Source organism: Sinohyriopsis cumingii, chromosome 6 (genome assembly GCF_028554795.1).
Source record: "Sinohyriopsis cumingii isolate HCF-2022 chromosome 6, ASM2855479v2, whole genome shotgun sequence".
Lineage (NCBI taxonomy): Eukaryota > Metazoa > Mollusca > Bivalvia > Unionida > Unionidae > Sinohyriopsis > Sinohyriopsis cumingii.
The window spans coordinates 121,613,056-121,637,441 of NC_142966.1; the positions used below are offsets into that span (position 1 = coordinate 121,613,056).

A 24,386-nucleotide genomic window follows, 5' to 3' on the forward strand; every position below is an offset into this window, starting at 1 on the left:
ATAATTATTTCTAACATTTCTGTAGATGACTATAATTATTTCTAACATTTCTGTAGATGATCATAGTGATTTTTAAAATAACTGTAGATGATCATAGTGATATCTAACATAACTGTAGATGATCACAGTGATATCTAACATAACAGTAGATGATCATAGAGATTTCTAACATAACTGTAGATGATCATAGTGATTTCTAACATAACTGTAGATGATCATAGTGATTTCTAACATAACTGTAGATGATCACAGTGATTTCTAACATAACTGTAGATGATCATAGTGATTTCTAACATAACTGTAGATGACCATAGTGATTTCTAACATATTTGTAAATGTCCATAATATGTCCAAACATATCTGCAGATGATGTTCAACTTTCAATTGCATATAATAAAAAGCAACATGAAAAGATAGACATAGAGTAGTATTTAATAACCCAGACTCATTCTTAGCTTATATCTACCTTTGATGAATTTAGAGTTTCTGATGCCAATTTGTGTTTTGCTTTTCACTCACATCCTGGCAAATTTTTATTTATTTTGTAACATATTTAATTTGCACCTTTGTTTCTATCAATTGCAGAACAATTTGCATCACCTCAGTTCATGAAATGTAGCTTGATTCAGTGGTCTGTTATATCTGAGATTTATTCCAAAGAATAAAAATGAAAATAGAAGGTATGCAACACACCGGATAGGCCAAACCTGTAAATTTTTTGGAATACACCTTGCCATACACTTGTGTTTGAACTGTCACAGTAACTTGACCAATTATATTTTTCCCACACTCCCATATTTTTCTCTTGGAAGTGATGTGTGTATTGCACACCTGGTTACATACTCAGGTGCAAGTTACTTGGAGGGTCATCCATATATGACATCACAAACATGAGTTTGCAAATAGATGGTATAGACTGCTGCAACTAGTCTATCATAGCATGTTTCATAAAATATAGTAATTTTTACTTATTAAAATAGTTCTGCAAGAGAACATCACATGGCCAGGTAACAGGGCATGGGTGGGTAGGTGGGGATAACAATGGTTTCCTCCATGAACACAATGTTGCAAAAATTTTAATTAGAATTAATTCTAATCAGTAATAACTCATACAGTGTTCTCAGATATCTGTGAACAAAGGTCAGAGTTAAAACTGTGTTATTTCCACATTCAATACAGCAGGAGAATGAAACCTGTTTAAATCTGTCACATGCAGTTTTGTTTCAGTATTTATGTTTGTTTCCTCTGCACTCACTGACCTCTGAACCTGATTGCCATCAGTCCTTGACCTTTCTTCTGTACTGGATGACCTCAGAAACTTAGCTCTAGTCCTATTTTCTCTTGGACTAGATCTAGCCCTTCTGTCCCCAGATGAGCTACATGACCTTTTAACTTTTGACCTTGGGGACCTTGGAGATCTTGGTTTTTCCACTGTACTATTCAACCATCTGACCTCAGTACTAGGTAGTCGTGACCTTCTTTTTATACTTGATCTTGAATGCCCTGTTTCTGATGTTGTTTTGATATCTTTGTTGAATGACCCCAATGTCTCTCTGTCACTTGAGGCAGAATCGCACATAAATGGGTGTAATAAAACTGAGTCTTCTGCACTAATTGTTCTCAATTCTCGAGCACTAGATGACTTTCTCTCCTCCAGTCCAGTCAACATGCTGTTTTCGGAACTGAGAGGACTCGGTTCTGCAGAACTAGTTGATTTTATTGCCTATGAACAAAAAAGGTATAAAGCATAGATAATTCTAAATACAGCATAACAGCCTGTAACAGATAATGAACAGTAAGGAAATCTAAAAGAACAAAAATGTGCAGCCATTATTCCTTATTTTTTTCAAATAACTCTGATAGTGGTGTTGACATTTTTGAAAATTCTGAAAAATAAATCAGCATGCTAAGTTTCACAGGCAATAGTTGCCACTAAAGGGCTTCATTTACAATAGTAAGCACATATTTTCTGAGAAAAATTGGTCCTAAATGTAAACACATTATGTGCTTTCTTGTAAACATGAATCACATTGCCAACAAGAGCACATGTGTAGTAGCTGACAAAATGTATACACTGGCAAAGAGGGAAATAATAACAACCCTACAGCACACAAATTAGGTCACTATAACTAAGTGGGTATGATTGAGTTACTCTCCTTGATATGCATCCACATACATTTTCATAAGTGCGAGTGACAAAAGAGTTCAAAATAAGGATGAAACAGACAAAGAGCTAAAAATAAAAAAATATCCTTAAAGTGTGAAAATTAGGACACAATGATCAACTTTTTGTGTGGTTCAGTTACACTACTGGTGATGCATTGTAAGTATGCTGAAATGGAATTCAAGATCCATATAATGAACATATAGCTGAAAACTTATCTCACTTTTGCTGGAAAATTAGGTCACAGTAACAAAGTTTTGGTACAGTAGATTTAACTTTCTTTAACATGCATCTACATTGCAATTTTCATGAGCATTGGTGAAATAGGGTCCAAGATGTCAAGGGTGCAACAAAACAGCTCTATTTCTCCTGTTCTTTTATTTTCTTTTCCTGTTAAATGTTGAAACTGTGTGAAGTTTTTGAGAAACTCCAATAAAGGTAACACTCACTTATGTCATTTTCATTTACACTTTCATTTTAATGCCATTTATAATCAAGAAATAACATTCAAAAAAGCACCACTGAACTAGTTTTTATACCATCTCTGGCACCATGTGCTATTACTCACATTCATCTCATGTAAATGCACGCATGCACATCATCTCTCACCATCTGAAGGTGAAATCTGGGTATGTGACCTAATTTGGTATGAGTGTGGGCACAAGAAAATGAATGTATAATGAATGAACAGCTTAAAATGCAAAAGTAACTAAAAGCATGAAAAAAATTAGGCCACAGTTACCTACTATTGGCATGATTGAGTTACTTTCATGGAGATGCATCCATGAGTAGGTGAAATTAGGTCCAAGATATTGAAGATGAAACAAATGAATGTACAAACAAATGCATGAATGTACAAAATACATAATGCACATGTGAAACACTATATCCTGCCAAGTTCATTAGCATAGGGATAAGAAAGTAAAACTTGTCATGCAAGGCCACTTCCATGATAGACAAGCTATCCTGAGAGACTACCTTCTTATTACACAAGTTCACTAATGACAGACTACTGATGTGACCTGTTATGTTTCTTCAGAGACCATACGTTTTGACAGAAAAGTTAGTCTTTCAAGACTGGTGATATTATACCAACACTATTTAAAGATAAGAGCTTGACAGTTATTCATGTATTATGTGAAATAGAGAACTGGAAAACATACACATGATATGTCATAAAAAGCAAGAGAGTTTGAGAGCTGTACAAGTGTTATGTGACATGAACAACTTGAGAGCTACACATATGTTATGTGACATAGAGCTGGAGAACTAAGTATACATGTGTTATGTTACATAAAGAACTGGAAAACTACACATATGTTTTGTGACATATAGAGCTGGAGAACTATACATGTGTTATGTTACATAAAAAACTGGAGAACTACACATATGTTATGTGATATTAAGAGCTGGTGAGCTAGACATGTGTAATGTGATACAGAGAGCTGGAGAACTATATATGTGTTATGTGACATAAAGTCCTAGAGAGCTGGAGAACTATATATGTGTTATGTGGCATAAAGACCTAGAGAGCTGGAGAACTATATATGTGTTATGTGACATAAAGACCTAGAGAGCTGGAGAACTATATATGTGTTATGTGACATAAAGACCTAGAGAGCTGGAGAACTATATATGTGTTATGTTACATAAAGAGCTAGAGAGCTGGAAAGCTGTACATGTGCTATTTGATATAGAGGGCTGGAGGACTGTACACATTTTCATGTAACATCAAGAGCTGAGAGCAGTACATCTATTATGTGATATTTAAAGATTGTTTCACCATATGATCTTTAAAGTAATAATTCTACATGACCTCGTGTTCAAATATACTGGTTATTCAAAAAACATTAAAATAGGTACTTCTTGACATGACTTTCAAACAATAAAGGATCTGCATCATTTGGAACTCCATCTGCACTTTCAAGACTAGAGTGTGATTGGAAGAGTTTAAATTAAACACCAGGACATATGGACAACACAAAATAATGAGTTGAGAAGCATTTAAAATCAATAAAGCACAATTAATTACTGAAAAAGGATCTTTCTAATATTTTGAAAATAATTCATACATCTGTGCTATATTTGACCCTTTGAAGCAGAAAGGAGTTACTCCATGTAAATTTTCACAAAAGTTCTTTTATAAAGCAAGGAATATTAGTTGTACACATTCATTTCTGAATTACTGTTTATTTCATTATGATTAAAAATGATAGACACTATGACAAATTTGTGCTTTAAGAGAATTGTTCCAAATTGTCTAGAAGTACAAGATGGCATATGAATTATGCAAGGTGTGTATTGAAAGACATTTTGCAATATATGGATTTCTGTCAGTTACTCGTACTTATTATCAGTGCATATGATGCATTTTCAAACAACCATCCATTCAGAAGAAGTAAGAATAACAACATATTAAAAATGGTCACCATGGCAGCCATACTGGCTGTCAGACAGGCACCTTTTCTGGAGGACCCAGCTAGTCTTTGGCAAAAACTCCATATCAGTATGACCATCTGTTGTTCAAAAAGAGGAGTGATAATAATTTCAAAATAGCTATTATTGCAGCTATGGTGGTGCTTTATAATTTGCATCAGGTTAGAATTTTAAAAAGAATTTCTCAAGACTTCTTATTTCTCCATAATTAAGGTCACTAAACATGCTTCAAGACATATTATGTAAGTAAGAGCAAAATAAGCATAATTAGCTTATTTTCATGCATACAATCAATATTAATGTACCATTTAGTTCAGAACATCATACATAATGACATGAAAAAAAGAAAAATAATTGCATACATTTTCATATTTGTTTTAAGGTGGTGATCTACAGTTTTGTATTTAGCACTGGGTGAGAATTTTAAAGAAAAATAATTTCTCCATGTTTCCTCACTGCTTATACTGGCTATTTAAAAAAGGCCATGTATATCTTAGGTATTGTTCAAAGAACCTTTAATTGCCTTTATTTTGGTGTATAATTGATGGGTGTAATATGGATTATGGATTATACCACTTTGCCTTACTCCAGATGTGCACCATTTCAAAAATTGCTAGCTCCACTTGGTCATTTTCACTTCCTGAACTTCTGAGGTAAATTGTAAAAAAAAAGAGCCAATAACAATTTTTTTTACATTTTATATATTTGATAATTCATTCATTGCACTTTCAGAAGCTGGTATTGTCTAGTCTGACAAAATTCATTTTCCATATTAGTAGTATTGAGGTATGCCAACATTATCTCCGCTGTGCATGTTTTAAATGTAAACAACTTTACCTTTCATATATCACTCTCTCAAAAGTACATAATAACTGGTGAGCGCCCCCTATACTGGATGTTACATTGGCACCATTACCAATTATACAAGCTTTTTAGTGAAAACCCCATGTCAATATAACTATCCATTTTGTAGTAATACTGAGAGCAAAATTTTCAAAATCTAATGGACATTTTCATATAGGACCAACCATAGTGTAGGGTGTCTCTAAATGGCCTAAGTAGTCTAGAAGCAATAACAAATGTGTACTAATGGACCACGTGTCTTAAAATGCCAAAGAATCTTCTGTCTTTATTTAAAGATGACACAATCTTGATATGTGAAAAATGTTCAATTACACATGCTTATATACTCTCTTAAATGCATAATTTACATACACTTTGTATTTTAGATAAAAACAGCACAATGCTAATCTGCATGTATTTCATGCATCTAACAAGCTAATTAGCAGTGTTTCTCTCATCACATAAACTGTGTATACAAATTTCTCCTTCACTAAGTAATCAATCATTAATTCCTATCCCTAAGAAGAGTTGCAACAGTCCTGAGTGTCAATATTTTGCCAAACCTTGCAGAGGGTAGACAAAACGTCCTGGATTTCAACAAGTCCACTGAGACTGTTTCAATGACTGATTTGACCTGTATGATAATAATGAATTGGATGGCAGTCTACTGTCTAGTAAACTAGAGTTCCCACTAGAGCCACCTATAGCTATTTTGCAGAAAGGAAGCTTGACTGAAATATTATCAAATCATTACATCTGTGCAATATACTAATCCATAGATCATGTCAATGATCAGATCTGACATTTTTTAATATCCAATGACAAAGAATCCATAATGCTCACTAGAACAATCTATTCTTGCTACTTTCTGTCATTCTATTCTAGAATATTTGAATGTGGGAGTCATATTAATTTTTCAAAAACTGCACCAAACAAATCATCCAAATGAATTATGTCATAGTTGGTAGTCCTGATTTTGTTAATTTTATTAAATTTCTTCTGTATTAAAAACTCCCTCCTTTAATAAATGGAGGTTGAAAATGTGATCAGCAGAGATTTTCTATTCTGTGTTCTGGATATTTATACTTACGTGACCCCTTGTGATCCTACTAGTGCTACTAAAGCCAGTCTGGGTTGCCACATTCCTCGTCTCCACCTTGTGGTTCTTCTTAGTCACAATCAGAATGTTATGGTCACTGTGTAACCTGCTCTCACCAGCCCGATGATGTAACTTGTCAATGGAAGCTGCAATAGTCAGATTTGTCTTTAGTAGAAATAGTGATTTCTTAAAATATTTTAAGCCCCTTAGCATAATGCTGCTCCTCATGTAAAACCCCTATACATAGTATACATACTTCTGTCCCTCATATAAAGACCCTTAGCATACTGCTGTCATTCACATAAAGCCCCTTAGAATACTTCTGTCCCTCATATACAGCCCCTCAGTATAATGTTGTCCCCATGTAAAGCCCTTAAGCAAGTAGTGCCCTAATGTAATACATGTATAGTTTCAAACCTAATCTTAATGTCTTTTGTTCTATCACTGCTACTTCATTATTTCACTTGATTTTGGTTGGCTGATGAGAACCATTGATAATGTTGTTTGATACATTTCAATATTATGTAAAACAATATGGAACAGGTTTACTGGAAGGTTTCAGATGGCACACTTGTAACACATGACATTGTCATTTTGATGGCTCTAATGAGAACCATTTTGTAATGAAGGCATACTTGTAACACAGGACATCATCATTTTTATGGCTCTCACAAACCATGTTAAAATGATGGCACACTTGTAACACATGACATCATCATTTTGATGGCTCTCATGAACCATTTTGTAATGAAGGCACACTTGTAACACAAGACATCATTGTTTTTATGACCCCAGTTAAACACATTATAACAATGGCAGACTATTAATGATCAGACTGCTTTTACAAATAGTAAAATGTGAAAAATATGAAAATTCCAAATGATAAATAAAATCTAATAACAAACATCTTTTCAAGGGACTGACACTTTAAAGTTGAAAAGAGTTTCCCTGAATCCACAGTATGTCCAGTTCTTCTGGGACATTCTTTTTTTAATTTAACTGCAGGTTACTGAAACTATTTCTGATAAAACTTCAGATACTTGAATATAAAAAAACACATTTTCTTACATATATGAATTAAATACTTCTACCTATGTGCAATATAAAGGATTTTTGTCAAGGCTTCAAGGCTGCCTCCTACGTGACCACATCTCAAGTCTAATAATCACTGTTTTCATGTAGGACAAATGACACGTCATGCATAGTCTTTAAGTGACCAACCAGACGTGGCAAGAAGTCCTTTAGTGAATATCCTGTTTCTGTGACCATTCATGCAGAAGAAGAGGTATTAACAAAGATCTGGTAGCCATGATAGAGGTCATATTTGAATCATTTTGATATAAGATCAATTAGACGTGATAAATCTTTCAGTGCAAACTTCAAGTTGATTCAACAATCCTATTCTGACTCTAGGTACAAAATTATATAACAGAAAGAAAAAAATTAAACTAACAAAACAATTTATTTCTCTTTAATACAAAGTAAAAATTTAAAAGACAGTTTTGTGAATTAAAAATCCCCCAAAATCCTAAATGTTGAACTATCACAAGTACAAAACAGAATTTTCTGACTGAATTTCAATAGTTGTTTATGTCCTTATGTATCACAATGATGCAATCCAAAATGTCTTTGAATGACTTCACAACAATTTCAAAATAATGTGTTAATCCAAAGTCAGTGAGCACTGAGTAATTCCAATGAATAATGTCTGATCGGTACCAATTTCATTTAGAATGAACAACAGCATATAAGAAATCTTTGTATTAAAACCTACAGGAGCATTATGACAAACCCATTAGGAGCAGAAGCAATAACAAGATTTCCAAGGTGTTATCTGTGGTAACCAAATAGGGTATAAGATCTGTACAATCCTTCACCAAGGACAAACTAGATATCATAAAGAAGCCTTTTAGTGAAAACCCTATAGCAACACAGATTTGGATTTTTAACATAGTTTTAATAATCCTTTCTTTCATAAAATGGCTTGAATAAATATTAACCTAACAATTACCATGACATACTACAAGAATGAATTTAACAGATCCTTTTCTTATGTCATGTTTTGGAAGGACTTTGGTTTACTTCATTCTTATATAATTCATTACTGATTAACAATTCCCGTACAGAAATTTCTCATGGATTCCATATGGAATACTTCAGGAATCCACATGGAAGAGATATGGACTGAAAAACTTATGGAATCAGACAATTTATTCCATATCAATTCCATAAGTACTTCGCAGCAAGTGAAAATTCCATATGGAATAAAGTTGCAACTTTAATCCATAAGCACTTTTTTCCATATGGAAATCAGGCTCATGTATTATATAGCATCATGAAAAATACTCTCTGGAGAATTAATAACCTAAACTATCTGATTCAAAAAGAAATATTGGTGGGAGTTCGAGTACATGTATATATCAGTGTAGCTAATGTGGAAGGATGAATATATACTCATAAATTTGAAGAAACACATGCATGTCAGTTTTCTTTATTTCCACAGATGTTTAAAAACAGACATAACCAAAAAAGTAGAGAAAATGTAAACATGATCAGAAAATTAATATCTGGTAGTACAAGCATAGATCAATCTTTGAACTTAGAAAGTTTGGTGCAGGGTGGATTTTGGGCTTGATCTCATGTTTACTCTAAAAATAGTTTTTGTGGCTTCCTATTAAAATATGCTCTAAACAAATCATACCCTAGTGAAAATGTGACTGATATTTCAGCAAAATCACAGTGAACATTTTTTGACATTCACTCAAATGTCTTTTGTCACTAAAATTATGGTATTTTAGGAGATTTTACCAAAATTACCGAAAATATCAGTGACATTTTCTGATTGAAATTTCACTGACTCTGTCAACATTTCTGAAAATATCAGTGGGAATTTATGATTGAAATTTCACTGAGAGTTTATCAAAAAGTTCTGAAAATATAGTGATATTTTGTGATTGTAATATCACTGACATTTTAGTAAAAAATATCAGTAAGATATAATCAAATTTATTTTTTGTTTCTTGCACAATTTGAATGATTTTCAGCAGCATTTATATTGCCTGTTTCTGATAGCTGTAATTGTATTGTTTACTTTGGGCACAATAACTTCTTTCCACATCATTCCTTATTATATTTGTTTATCAAACTTTGTTGTTGTTGTTGTATTTTTTTTAACTTAAACTGGATTTAACTGCCCTCAAACAAGTTTTCTTGTTTTCTGCTTTAAATCAGAATTTCACTTTTCTCCTGACCTGAATCTGATTTTCCTCAATACGGACCCTATTTTTAATATCGTTTTCAAAACATTTTTTTAAATAATGCTCTATCTGGTCCCATTCCGCAATGAGCTTTCTAATAAGTATTTGTCCTGTTTATTATTTAAAGGATGATCGCTGTAAAGAGCTTTCTGATTGGTCAAAATTTTGTACTTGCCCAATGAATCATTGCATAACGGAAACTGATGGGAATGCTAAACATGGTGATTCAAATTTTTGAGCAGGATACAAGATTGAATAACCATTTGAAAAATGTGCAGCAATGAGAATAGCTTGAATGCAAATTCAATGGGAAGGTAATTGGTCAGTCTGTATGAAAACCTGGCCAGGTCATCGAGGTGAGCAAACGTACTTTTTGTGTGCTCTAAAGCAAACTTGGAATACCAACTGATAGTAACTCACCTACAGAAAGGTATTACACATTTTATCTAGAGCAACTGCACTAGATCCAACATTTGTTTTCATTTGTTGTTTTTTTTTTTGGTCCCAATAGGGAACCTTAATTTGTTTCAATTTTTCAAATTTCAATTTGCATTTTCATTAATGTTTACCTAATCCCATTGGATTTTGAACTATTTTTTATATCTGAGGTGTGTGCAGATCAAACTGCACAAAATCTAGAATAGTGCTCACCGCCTTTTTGTGAGTAATTACCTAGTGAATTAGTAGCTACTGTTTGATAGTGGTGTGAGACCATTCCATAGCTAGGACAATTAGTGGAATTATTGAAATTATCTCAGTGCAAATGGAATTAGAAACAGAAATCTTGCCTAACTATGTGCAGTCGTGGGGAACCAAGCTAAGTACATACTTTAAGACTAAAGTAGAGGATAGAGTGCTCATGGCATTCCACCATCCGGGGTGTCAAACAATAGATTTTGGAAATGTAGCCAGCGTGCCTAGGCAAGCTGAAGTTCTGACTGCCCTTAAAGTAATGGGGATTGATGTAGACAAAGTAGATGGCCTGCAGAATGCAGGGTATAACAAGTACATCATTTATCCTAAGGACTTTGACACACCCTTGATAGAGGCAGCCGAAATTGAAATAAGGTTGAATATTATTAAGGCAAATATATACAAAACTGAACCTCTAGCCAGAGAGATAGAGGCCAAGACAATATATGTCTCCATCTCAGGCCAATCCTCTGGAAGTAGAGACCATAGAAGTTATCAACAAAGCTGAGTGGAAACTAAAAACCAAAGTTAAGAAAGCAAAAATGGCCACAGTATGGGGATTCAGGAACATTAAGACAGGTGTACGAATCCTCACTGTGGCAAAAGAAGATGCCCCAAAAATTCCAACATTCTTTTATGTAATGGGATTTAGGCTGAAAAGCTGGTTCCAGGAGTGTGAGAACTACAGGAAGTGCCCTAAATGTCAGCAGACAGGGCATAACCCCCAAGGACTGCACAAACCAGCAGGCACAAACAACAACAACAACTAGCAATCAACCAATACCCAACAGTGACTTTAACACACAATTAAGTAGATTATTACAGGAAATAAGAAATGAGGGGGAGACAAAACTGATATCTCAGTAAACAACAAACTCGTGAACTTACCAGAAATAGATGTAACAGAAATAAGGGACAATTCACCAACCCCAGAATGGGAGAAAATCTTAAGTCCCAATAAAACAGGGAAACTAAAAACTCCCTACAAGGGAAACCCAATTACACTGACTAATAGGTTCTCTCACCTACAAGAGGAGGAAAACTCCCTGAGAGTCGAAAAGGGAAAAACGGAAGGTGAGGAGTCAGAAGTGAGCATGAATCACCTGACTTCTACTCCCTTATCAAAACTGAGACTGAAAAAAGGAAAGCCTTCTCCAGGTCGGGTTCATCCCAGGAGAGAGGCAATAGTGACACAGAACAAGAAAGTCCACAGTCAATTTATGAAATCAAGGAGGGAAATGAAACTGACTCAAAACTGACGGAACACGAAAATGAAATGGAAATGTACACAGAAAATACCACAGACCAAACGAGTATAGAGAGGACAGAAGAGAATACAATGGAGGAAGTTACACCAGCATATAGTAATACCGGGGGCATCCAGTGCCCCCTCAAACAAAAACAAATAAATTATCAAATTAATTAACATACATACTATATATTCATAACTATATTTTAAATAATAATCACTATATAACCAAAATGCAGCAACCTGGAAGGAAAATGAAAAATGGAAGGAAAAAACTTCCGTGTTTCATCTATAAATGTAAATGGGATTAATAAAGATAAATTAATTAAATTATGTAATGAAACCAATAACAACATTCTATTTATACAAGAAACACATAATGGATTCACTAAAGAGTTACTGGTGTCATGTGAGGAAAAAATGAATAGTATACTGATTTTAAATGATTTTAAGGGGAAAGACGTTAAGAGTAAGGGTAGCAACATTTATTAAAAATAAAAGGGGAGTAAACTGGAAAAGGGAAAATGAAGGGGATTTTTTTAAAGGGAGAATGATCCACATTATAATAGAAGCTGTCCACCTTTTAAATGTATACATACCGGCTAATAAATACCACAAACAGCAATTTTTAGAAAACTTATCAAAATACATTTAAAAATATACCATGGAAAATTTAATTTTAGGGGGAGATTTTAATTGGGATGGGGAAAATATAGATAGAGTAAGGGAATTAACTACAAATGATGTAAGGTTTAAACCAGAGATGGAATTTTTCCTAAACAAACACAAAATGGTAGATGTATATAGGAAATTAAATTTACTTAGGAGGAAATACACATATGAGTACAAAATATACAAAGGGATTAGATTAGATAAATTCTATTGTACCTCCTAAGAAAAAAAGATATATAAAGAAGCAGGTATTACAGATTTTAAGGTTTCAGATCACAAGTTAGTATATTTAGAAATAGAATTGAAAAATAAACATAAATGGGGTAAAGGGAACTGGAAACTGAATAACAAGATTTTGGATGAGAAAGATTTTATCGAAGAAATTAAAGTAGAAATAAAAAAAAATTATAGATAAGGGAAACATAGATATTTTAAATAAATGGGATAAATTAAAAACTTTATTTAAAAAAAAGCTATTTCATATTCAAAAATAAGGGAGGAAAAACAAAAAATGGAAAAAGACACGATAATATGACAGCTAGAAAAAATTAATACAAATGAGAGAGAAAATATACTTAAAGGGAAATTAAATCAGATATTAGATGAAGAAAACAAAGGGAGAGAGATAAGGGCTGGAAAATTTACCACAATATATAAAAAAGTGGAGGGCCTATATAAAAGAGAGGAGTTAAGGGGGGGTGAAAAATGTATTGAAACTTAAAAAATTAATGAAGGAACGGTATCCGACAGAAAGAAAATTTTAAAACATATTGAAGAATTATATAGTAAGTTGTATACCTTGCAACATGTTAATAATAACACAATAGAGGAGTACCTACAAGGAATAGATTGCAAGATGATATTATCAGAACATGAGAACTTGTGTGATGATTTCATCTCAAGAGAAGAAATTTTAAATAGTATAAATAACTTAACTAAAAGAAAATCACCAGGTAAAGATGGATCACCGTGGGTTTTTATATGAAATTAAGTGGTGAGTTGTCACCCATTCTAAAATGGTTATACAACAATATTCATTTGAGAAATGATACTATGACAGAAAGCATGAGGGAAGGGATTATAACACTAATATACAAAGGGAAGAGGGATACGGAAGATCTAAAAAATTGGAGGCCCATCTCCCTCCTGAATACAGACTACAAGTTATTAAGTAAAATTTTAGCAGAAAGAATTAAAAATGGAATGAATAAAATCATAAACATAAATCAAACATGTGGGGCCAAGGAGAGGGACATTCAGAATAACATTTTAAGTATTAAAACAATTATAGATTATATACAGGAATGTCAGCTAAAAGGTGCTATGGTACTTTTTGACCAAGAAAAAGCATTTGACAGATTAGAACATAACTATATGCAAGAAGTCTTAGAAAAATTTGGATTTGGAAATAACTTTCAAAAGTGGACTAAAATCCTGTACAACAAAATAACCTCAAGAGTACAGGTCAATGGAGCGAACACAGGAAAATTTGACATACAAAGATCAGTGAGGTAAGGATGCCCACTATCTATGCTATTATATGTAATAGCAATTGAGGTCCTAAGTATAAGACTGAACAGTAAAATTGAAGGTATTAAAGTTCTAAATATAAAGGATGAAATTAAGATGCTACAACATGCAGATGATTGTACTAACTTTATAAAAGACCCAAATTCCTTCAAACACTTGGAAAAGGAATTCTAAAAACTTGGTAAGGCTTCAGGGTCTAAAATCAACCATGAAAAAACAGAATATTAAAGATAGGGAACTGGTTGGGCAATCACCCCATACTGTGCCCCCCCCCCCCCATCTAATCGAGGACTGAGTTAAGGCATTAGGAGTCTACTTTGAGAGAAGAGATGAACAGGAAAACTGTAAAAACATGAAAAAGAAAATCGAAGAAAATGTGAATATATGGGCACTAATGCCACTATGTATAATGGAACAGGCCCAGGTGGCCAAAACATACATGTACTCTAACATAAACTATATTTTAAAATCTACAGAAATAGAAAATACCACTTAACAAAAAATAGATAATTATATTATTAATTATATATGGGACTATAAAACCCACTACATAAATAAAGAAACATTATATAGAGCGAGAGAAAGAGGGGATTAGCATTACCTACCCTCATTTTAATTAAATATGCCAACATTTTAAATAGATTTAAAAGATTAAAATCTAAACCCAATCTACCATGGGAAGGGATATATATATATATATATATATATATATATATATATATATATATATATATATATACTGGTACGGTTTTACGATGAGGAATAGGAGGGAAATATATCAAAATAATAAATTAATAAAAAAATTAGAAATACCTAGAAAGTTCAGGCATATTAAAGAATTACTAATTAAATATCATGATAAAACAGACTTGTGGGAAAAGGATGAAAAAGACACATATCAATGAATAAGAGAAGATAAAACACCAAAAAAGTAGGAGTAAAGTAGAACAAGAAAATTTAAGGGTAAATTGGGAAAGAGCCTGGGGGCACTGGAACAAATTAGGATCACGTAAAATTCAAAGCCTCTGCTTCAAATATATGCACAATGCATGGTTGACAGGAGAGGTGGAAGTGAGACGGCACATGATCAGAGTATTGCCAAAATGTCCACTGTGTAAAAACACCCCTTTCAGTAAATACCATACCATGATGCAATGTGAAAAAAGAAAAGAAGAAAGACTAAAGTTAATTGGGAAATATGCAAAACATTGTTGGAACAATGAGGGCCAGTGGGCAAATAATCGTGATAGGTAGATAACTATGAAATAACTTGTTAAGAAATTGGTATATGGGGGAGAGGAGGGAACATAAAGGGGAGGGGGATGGGAGAGAGAGCTTTGGTTGGCTACCCATTAGGGGTGTGATACTGTCAGTGCACAGGCCAGAGCCTCCAACTCATTCCCCAACCAAGACATGAGCCCCACCAAACAACAGGACCCAATATCAAGCTTTTAAATTTTTTAATTTTTTGTTTTTGTTTTGTACTAAAACTCATACACATAATTTGAAAATTTACTAAATCTAAAAATATGAAACTACAGGGAATCCACAGGGAATCTTTATGGGGAAAGTACAAGGCGATGACATCATGGGGCTACATCACATGGCGCTACGCGAAGTGGACAGGCCTATGAAAGAGTCTTGGAAAAACACCCCATATAGAACATAAACAGACAAAACAGAAACACAAATACAAACTGAGAATAAGACAGTAAATACCCCACTGACCCCTTCTTTATCTCAAACCATGCAGCTCCCATACTGTATGGTTGACCAATCTACAATCCTGTAGTTATACAAACAATTTTGGATATTTTTAAAGAAATAATTTAATAAAATAATGAAAGGAGGCCTAACTCGATTCAGGAGAAATACAATGAGAATAAAGAAAAGTGTGGATCTTGAATCGAGCACAGCCTACCTATTTCTAATTCTAGCACTTTTTGCGAGGAATGACACAGATTAACACTCGAATAAAACAATAGAATTTGTTTTCATAACCTAATATATTGCACCGTTCCGGTCGCCAAAATTCTAAATTGAAAATAAATTAACGGAAAATAACAAAATATATTAAAATGGATTCTAAATCCAAAGAATTGAAATAAGACAACTGGGAAAAAACTTGATTTATACGAAAATATAGCATACACACAATATAGCACTAATACACATAGCAAACACTGAGACTTAGGCAACCTCTAGCAAAGGTCACACAATTTTCAAGGGAAGGGACTTTGAGCAAGGGGAATAAAACCAGGTACGGACAAACGACCCTTTAGATAACACTAGGGAAAAATAAATACCCCATCAAAAATTTAAATTTAAATTTTTTATTCAAAATTCTGTTTAAATAGAACATACAACATATCTGAGGGGGAAACACAAAAATAAAATACTTTTTATATTTTTTTTGGAAATGGGGGGCATCTGTCTGGTGCCCCAAAAAAAGGTATGAAAACTGAATGCCAGGACTAGCATTTTGCTTTTTGTGCCATAAAGAGCTTCACAATAGTGGCTAACATGCTAAATATGACAAGAAATTGAACCAGGATGATTTCCAAGTTATATAACTTAAAACTGATTAACTTCCAGAATGAATTTAAGGAGGGACAACATATAGATCACTGGTGGGAATTGTTGCCAAATGCCCATGTCTATCAAAGATCATCATATCTTTGTGGAATTTTCTTGGCCCACGTAGAATCATCTTTCAATATCGTGAGGCATCACTGTGTATATTATCAAAATATTCTAGGTGTGTTAGAATTCAGTGTAAAATAAGAGTAATTATATCATGATAAATGTTTGTCACGGCTGCTTATGGAACAAGGACTAATTCAAGAGACCACAACAGCATCATAGTTTGTACATTAATCAAAAATCAAGTCTGCAGTATAAGTGACATAAGACAGGTTCCTAGCATTTCTTCATTTCATGTCTCAAATGGATGCTTTTCTGTAATTTTGCATTATTTTCACAAATGAATTTTTCGATGCAGATTAATATTTTATATTTTATATATGTTTATGTGTCCACAGATGCCTAAGCATATATTCCAGGCTTGATACTTTGATTTTTAAAATTACTTAATTATTTAGTGTCAAGCCAGATTCTTCACATCATACTGTATATACATATATATTGTACATAACAGATAGAAAGCCTCAAGGTAGATCAGTTCTGTAACTAATTAAGTTACCTTCTCTAAATAAAGTCATTATTATTATAATTACAACATCTGTATATTTTTTTCATGCACACTTAATATCACCTTGGTTAATAAAGTCCTGTTTAATTCATATCCATTATTAATTTGAAACCTTTTGAAATGTCTGAAAAACTACTGAAACTTCAGTAAAATATTAAATAATGATCAAAATTTTAGTGAAATCTCACAAAAGTTTTAGTCAAATTTTTTGTGAAACCTCACAGATATTTCAGTGAAATTTTAGTGAGATCTCACCATATTTTCAATGAAAGTTTTGGTCGAAATATTTGTGAAATCTCACCAAACTTTTCAGTGAAATGAAAAAGACTTAAGCGATGCCATCATGGATTAGATTTTGTATGCAAGAAAGAAAACGAGGACAAGAAAAACCTAAATCTTATTTGTTAATGTCTGTCAAAATAATCCATTTTAAAAATTATTGTGAATATTTATCATTGATTCCCAATAATGTCTAAAAATCATTAGGCAGCTTAATAGAAATCTGAAGCAGATATGTATGGTTTAGGCAGAAAGCGCTTAAAAAGTCCATCTGAAATCTGCTTTAAGTACACCTGGAAAATTTCGTACAGGATGGACCATTTACAAATTCCATATGGTATATTTCCCAGTTCCTTATGGACTATTCACAAATTCCATATGGACTATTGCAAAATTCCATATGGATTACATGTGTATTCACAAATTCCATATGGATTATTGCCAAATTCCATATAGAATTTTAATTTTATTCCATATGGACAAGCTACAGATCTCATGGAATAATTTGCATATTCCATGAGATTTTCCATATGGAGTACATAAGGAATCCATAACATTTCCATATGGATACAATGAAATCCATAAGAGTGGTTTAGCTATAGAATAAAAATGTCCATATGGATATTTCTGTAAAAGTATGTATGGATTCAATATCCAATCCATGTGGAAAATTTCGTATGGGATATATTATGATAATGGGCTGGATTTTCTTGAATCTGACCTGTAGAATGGCTGCACTGTGGGTTGCTGTATGCATAGTTCAGAATGGCTTTCTGCCTCATGGTCTGGGGCTTTTTAGGGGACATCTGCAGGACCTTTGGAAGAAGGTTGGTCTGGGATAAATGGGGGACATCTACCCTGGAGGTGGAGAAATCTATGCGGTCTAAAACAAAGATAAAACATCATGTCATTACAATACAAAATTGGGTAATTTTTAAACCTCTGAAGCTGTAATATGAAACATTTTGGATATAAACCATTAGTTGTACAGTATTAATGATGTACCTTGCACTGTCTCCACTGTCAAGATGCTGAACTACTGCAAATTTGGTCAATCCCAGTGAATCTACCCAAAACTGCCAGTGCCTGTCTGAATTGGACAAATTCCTGATCATTTTAGAGGAACATGTTCTCTCACAACTTACCCAAGGTACAACATTGGTACCAGAAGATGTTCTCTCACAACTCAGTGAAGGTACAAAATTGGTATCAGAATATGTTCTCTGTCAACTCAATCAAGGTACAAAATTGGTATCAGAATATGTTCTCTCACAACTCAATCAAGGTACAAAATTGGTATTAGAATATGTTCTCTCACAACTTAATGAAGGTACAACATTGGTACCAGAATATGCTTTCTCACAACTCAGTCAAGTCACAACACTGGTACCAGAGAAGTATATTAGCACTGTCACAATGACCTCTTGGAGGAATCAAAGGTCAAATCTGTAATTTCTCTCTACACTGCTCATTCTTTTAGTGAACATTGATAAATTGCAAACTCACTTAAAACATGGACACTAAAACTATGTATCCCTTTTTCTTCTTTCATTTTGAAAACAAGATCCTATTTGCTCAAAATTTAAAAATCACTGTCAAAATTGGGAACTGAAAACTTAATATATCAGTCATTTTGTCACTAGAAAGGTTGGTGCACTTTACTTTTTAACTGACATCATGAAATTCACACATTTTAAAAAAGAATTCATATATTTTATTAGACTATCTTTAACAAATATATTTTCTCAACAACACAATGCATGCCACAATTTTGATCAGTGAAAATTTATAGAATTGACTAACAGTGGCAACACTAGAAAGTAAAACCAATTAAAGAACTCTTGTCAAGTGAAACTCGTGAAATAATTTTAATTCAGTTTTAATCTAATCATTATAACTGTCACCTGCCATCTTTGATCTGTGATTTAAAATAAAGCCATTTAACTGTCACAACTATTCAATGGCCAAGCTGGATTTTTTTTACAACTGTTGCAAATGTAAAGGTTATAGAAGCTCATTAACAAATCAATTGTCTCTACCATTTATAATAAAGGAAAGATGCCTACTATATCACTGTTATCTACATGCATTGGGTCAGTCTAATTTCATGTCAAATCACACACTGGAGACAGATCCCAAATTATAGCCTGTGCCTTATTCATAGATAGATTTTTAACATTTTCAGTGGTACATTTGAAACTAAAATTGCAAGTTCAAACAAATGTAATTTTTTTTGCTATTTGATCTTCATATGGATCCTTTTTTTGTTTGATCTGGACGTAGTGTTCAGGGATTATGCAAATGCCATGTGCCCACTGCTTTATTATTACATGCATTGTAGGGTTGTACTTGGTCATTGTCATGTGCTTTTGATTAGGTGACAGCAAATTTCTCTATCTTGAGGTATTAACCACTGCAAACTTGATGGGTTTTATTCTAGTAGTTCATGAGCATAATTTTAGCTTTAGTTCATTGGTGTCTGCTTTAAATGGGTAAATGTGTTATGACTTAAAGGGAATCAAATGCAACTTTACTAATATACAAATTATTGAGTACTGCTTGTCAACTTTATCTATGTAAAGAATGTCATCTATTTATCAACCTTTTTTGACTTCTTTGGATCTAATGTCAATAAATACTGACACTGATTAGATGAATATTTGTGCATGGACAATGAAGATTATATTTCTTGCCTATCAACGAATATTACGAGCACCACAAACTCTTTCCCCAACTATTAACCAAAATTTGAGACGCACTCAGCAGCTAGGGCTTCTTGCCTACACGTTGTTCATCTTTATGCACTCTGTAGCTTGCAAGTTATTGAGGGAGATGTGTATATTTTTTTACAAGGATTATATACATTATTTCTTACACAAATTTATATATGAAGCATGAAAAAGGGCACATACAGTTTGTGTGGAATCTGTGGCATCACTTTTATTTGCCCTTTAGAAGAATCAGAAAGAACAATGGTTGAAAAAAAAAGACAGGAGTCCCTTGAAGGAACTGATGTTCACTAGCTAAAACACTTTTTGAATTACTGGTAGCTGCTGTGGTAGACAATGGACGTTGGGTTTGCACTATTTTCATCTAAGTCCAACAAGACATCATAAAAAGTCTTCTGGTTGAAACCCCATCTTGAAATGACTTTACATATTGGAAGTAAAGGCTAAAAATGTTCAAGATGGCAGCCACAGTGGCTTTATTGGATACCAGACTGGCACCATTTCAATTTAGTATCAACTTGACACCATAAAAATCTTGGTGAAAGCTCAACATTGATAGAACAGCCAGTCACTAGAAGTAATGATAAGATTTTCAAGAAGGTTATTATGGCGGCCATATTAGAAATCTGACTGGCATAATTTCATTTATGACCAATAAAACAGGAAATGAAGTTTTTCAGTGAAAACCCCATTCTGATATGATTATCCATCCATTCAGGAGGAGTAGCAGACAAGATTTCAAGATGGCCACTGTAGCATGCCTCTAAGTAGTTTATGAGGTCTATCAATAATACATTTGTGGTAATGGATGGATGGACAACAGACAACAAACCATACAATAAGCTCTCCTGGTTCATGACCAGTGGAGTTAAAAAAGAATTTATCTCAAATCAAATTCAGTTGCTGTACCCTGAAGGAGTGTATGATGTCTGTATATGTGTGTGTATCATTGATATGTAAATATCATGTCAAACATTACTTTGACCATTACGTTAATATGCTGTGAAAGAGAAAATGCAATAAATCTTCAAAATCTTCATCAGATATGCACAGAGAGAGAGTTGTCACAGCATGAAGTAGGGAATGCTCCATCTTGAAAGCACCTGGATGGAGAGATGGATTAACTGTTGCAGTATCAATTGGGAAATGCACCCTGTCTTTTGCCTCTGTGTATTCACATCTTGTCATAGAAAAGAAAAGACAGACCTGTCACAGTATAAAGTTGTGAATACAATGTCTACAATGTGTGAGTATTCAGAGATCAATCCATCTGTCACAGTAGCAAGTAGGGAATGCTCCATATCTAAAATGTTTGAGTATTTACTGAGACCGGCGTACCTGTCACAGTAAAATATAGAGAATGCGCAATATCTACAATGTCTGATTATTCACAGAGACCTACCTGTCACAGTATGAAGTGGGGAATACTCAATATCTGCAATCAGTGTTCGAGTATTCATCAAGACCTACCTGTCACAGTATGAAGTGGGGAATTCCCAATATCTACAGTCAGTATTCGAGTATTCACAGAGACATACCTGTCCAAGTATGAAGTGCAGAATGCTTAATATCTAAATGTTTGAGTACCATATTTCATGTATTTTTTCATACCCTTTAATTTTTCGTACACAATTCAGTTATCAAAATAATAATTATTTAAATGTATCATAATTTTTTGTACATATCACTTTGTATTTTTCGAAAAAATCCATTGATTTATTGGACATAAAATTTATACTAAGATTTCTGTTTGCAAAAATTATTAATGTATACATTTCAACAAATTTAATCATGCAAATGAAGCTGAAAATGTCACAAGATTCAGTTCAAAATGCTTAGTAAAAATCAGCTTTAGTTTCAGACTGCTTACTATACTAACTCTCCTGGCCATGACTGACTGACCCTCCCCTGCCAAAATCCTGCAGGCCCCCATGTGCATAAGCTCTCTTATTGTCATTACAATATCTACTTGTGTTTATTAACAAATAGACAAAGGACTTCACAGACCAAACCTTTAAGTATTATTGTTAATTAGTTCTCCTTATTAAGTCTGTCACCATGACAAAACACCACATGCATTTTAAAATGAGTTTGGAAGCCCTTTGATGTCTTCTTATCCAACAAAAATTACATCTGAGTACATGCTAAAGTGAAGACCACCGACTATTGGTCAACTAGTCTTATTGTTTCATTATAGTCATACAAACATAAAATATAAAAACCTTGTAATTTTCCATTGTAAATTTGAAAGTCACAGACTCCATTAAATCAATTCGTATATATACATACACTATCTTTTAAGTGCTTGTTTTGTTTTGACTTGGATATAATTAACATTTTATTGCAAATCTATTCTACGATATACCAAACTATGTTTTATACTGGCAAGTTTGAATAACAAGTAATGTGTATGATTGCTTGTACGTATAACATCTGCTGCATGGACAACAGCTTCAACAGCACATTGACAGATTTTTATTTCCCTAAAGAGAGCCTCATTTCCCTGCTGGCAGCCTTGCTGATTTGACCTATTATTTTGATTCTTGCCATCAATCTGGTTTCAACTGGATAACCAAAGCACTAAGCATGTTTAATTACCATGTAAAAACACTGCATAGCCATATGGTTGTTGTGACAATGTACATCACAATTAATACAAGAATGAATTGTTGATTTAGCAGTGCTTATTGATAATGGAATATAGTAGAATCATAATACATGAGGATTATCACAATCATCAGGTAACTGAAAATAGTCTTTTTTTCTCTTTGCAAAAGCTACAAATAAAAACCACCCTGAATAAACACAGTCTTGTATACTGACAAAATTTTGTTTCATATCTCTCTCTGTCTCTCACACACACAATAATATTTTTTTGTGTATAAAAAATTACATGAAATATGGTATTTACAGAGACCTACCTGTCACTGTATGAAGTGGGGAATACTCAATATCTACAATGTCTGATTAGTCACAGAGACCTACCTGTCATGGTATGAAGTGGGGAATACTCAATATATACATTGTCTGATTATTCACAGAGACCTACCTGTCACAGTATGAAGTGGGGAATACTCAATATCTACAATGAGTATTCACAGAGACCTACCTGTCACAGTATGAAGTGGGGAATACTCAATATCTACAATGTCTGATTATTCACAGAGACCTACCTGTCACAGTATGAAGTGGGGAATACTCAATATATACATTGTCTGATTATTCACAGAGACATGCCTGTCACGATATGAAGTGGGGAATACTCAATATCTACAATATCTGATAATTCACAGAGATCTACCTGTCATGGTATGAAGTGGGGAATACTCAGTATCTACATTGTCTAATAATTCACAGACCTATCTGTCATGGTATGAAGTGGGGAATATTCAATATCTACAGTCAGTGTCTGATTATTCACAGAGACCTACCTGTCACAGTATGAAGTGGGGAATACTCAATATCTACAATGAGTATTCACAGAGACCTACCTCTCACAGTATGAAGTGGGGAATGCTCTATGTCTACAATGAGTATTCACAGAGACCTACCTGTCACAGTATGAAGTGGGGAATGCTCAATATCTACAATGAGTATTTACAGAGACCTACCTGTCACAGTATGAAGTGGGGAATACTCTATGTCTACAATGTCTGATAATTCACAGAGACCTATCTGTCATGGTATGAAGTGGGGAATGCTCAATATCTACAATGTCTGATTATTCACAGAGCCTGTCATGGTATGAAGTGGGGAATACTCAATATCTACAGTCAGTGTCTTATTATTCAGAGAGACCTACTTGTCACAGTATGAAGTGGGGAATGCTCAATATCTACAATATCTGATTCTTCACAGAGACCTACCTGTCATGGTATGAAGTGGGGAATACTCAATATCTACAATGAGTATTCACAGAGACCTACCTGTCACAGTATGAAGTGGGGAATACTTTATGTCTACAATGAGTATTCACAGAGACCTACCTGTCACAGTATGAAGTGGGGAATACTCAATATCTACAATGAGTATTCACAGATACCTACCTGTCATGGTATGAAGTGGGGAATGCTCAATATCTACAAAGAGTATTCACAGAGACTTACCTGTCACAGTATGAAGTGGGGAATGCTCAATATCTACAATATCTGATTCTTCACAGAGACCTACCTGTCATGGTATGAAGTGTTGAACACTCAATATCTACAATGAGTATTCACAGAG

The 24,386-nt window shown here is 33.6% G+C and overlaps 1 protein-coding gene across 1 annotated transcript in view; it reads right to left on the reverse strand.

Annotated features, from left to right (window-relative positions):
• Positions 1-592: 592 nt before the first annotated feature.
• The window catches only part of LOC149797858 (uncharacterized), a 338,244-nt gene continuing 314,450 nt past the window's right edge, over positions 593-24,386 (reverse strand). Inside the window, exons 27-29 of the mRNA XM_089960811.1 lie at positions 18,155-18,316; positions 6,534-6,688; positions 593-1,723 (exon numbers count right to left, since the gene is read on the reverse strand). Coding sequence (XP_089816937.1) covers positions 1,148-1,723; positions 6,534-6,688; positions 18,155-18,316 — 893 coding nt within the window. The 3' untranslated portion in view covers positions 593-1,147. The remainder of the gene's footprint in view (positions 1,724-6,533; positions 6,689-18,154; positions 18,317-24,386) is intronic.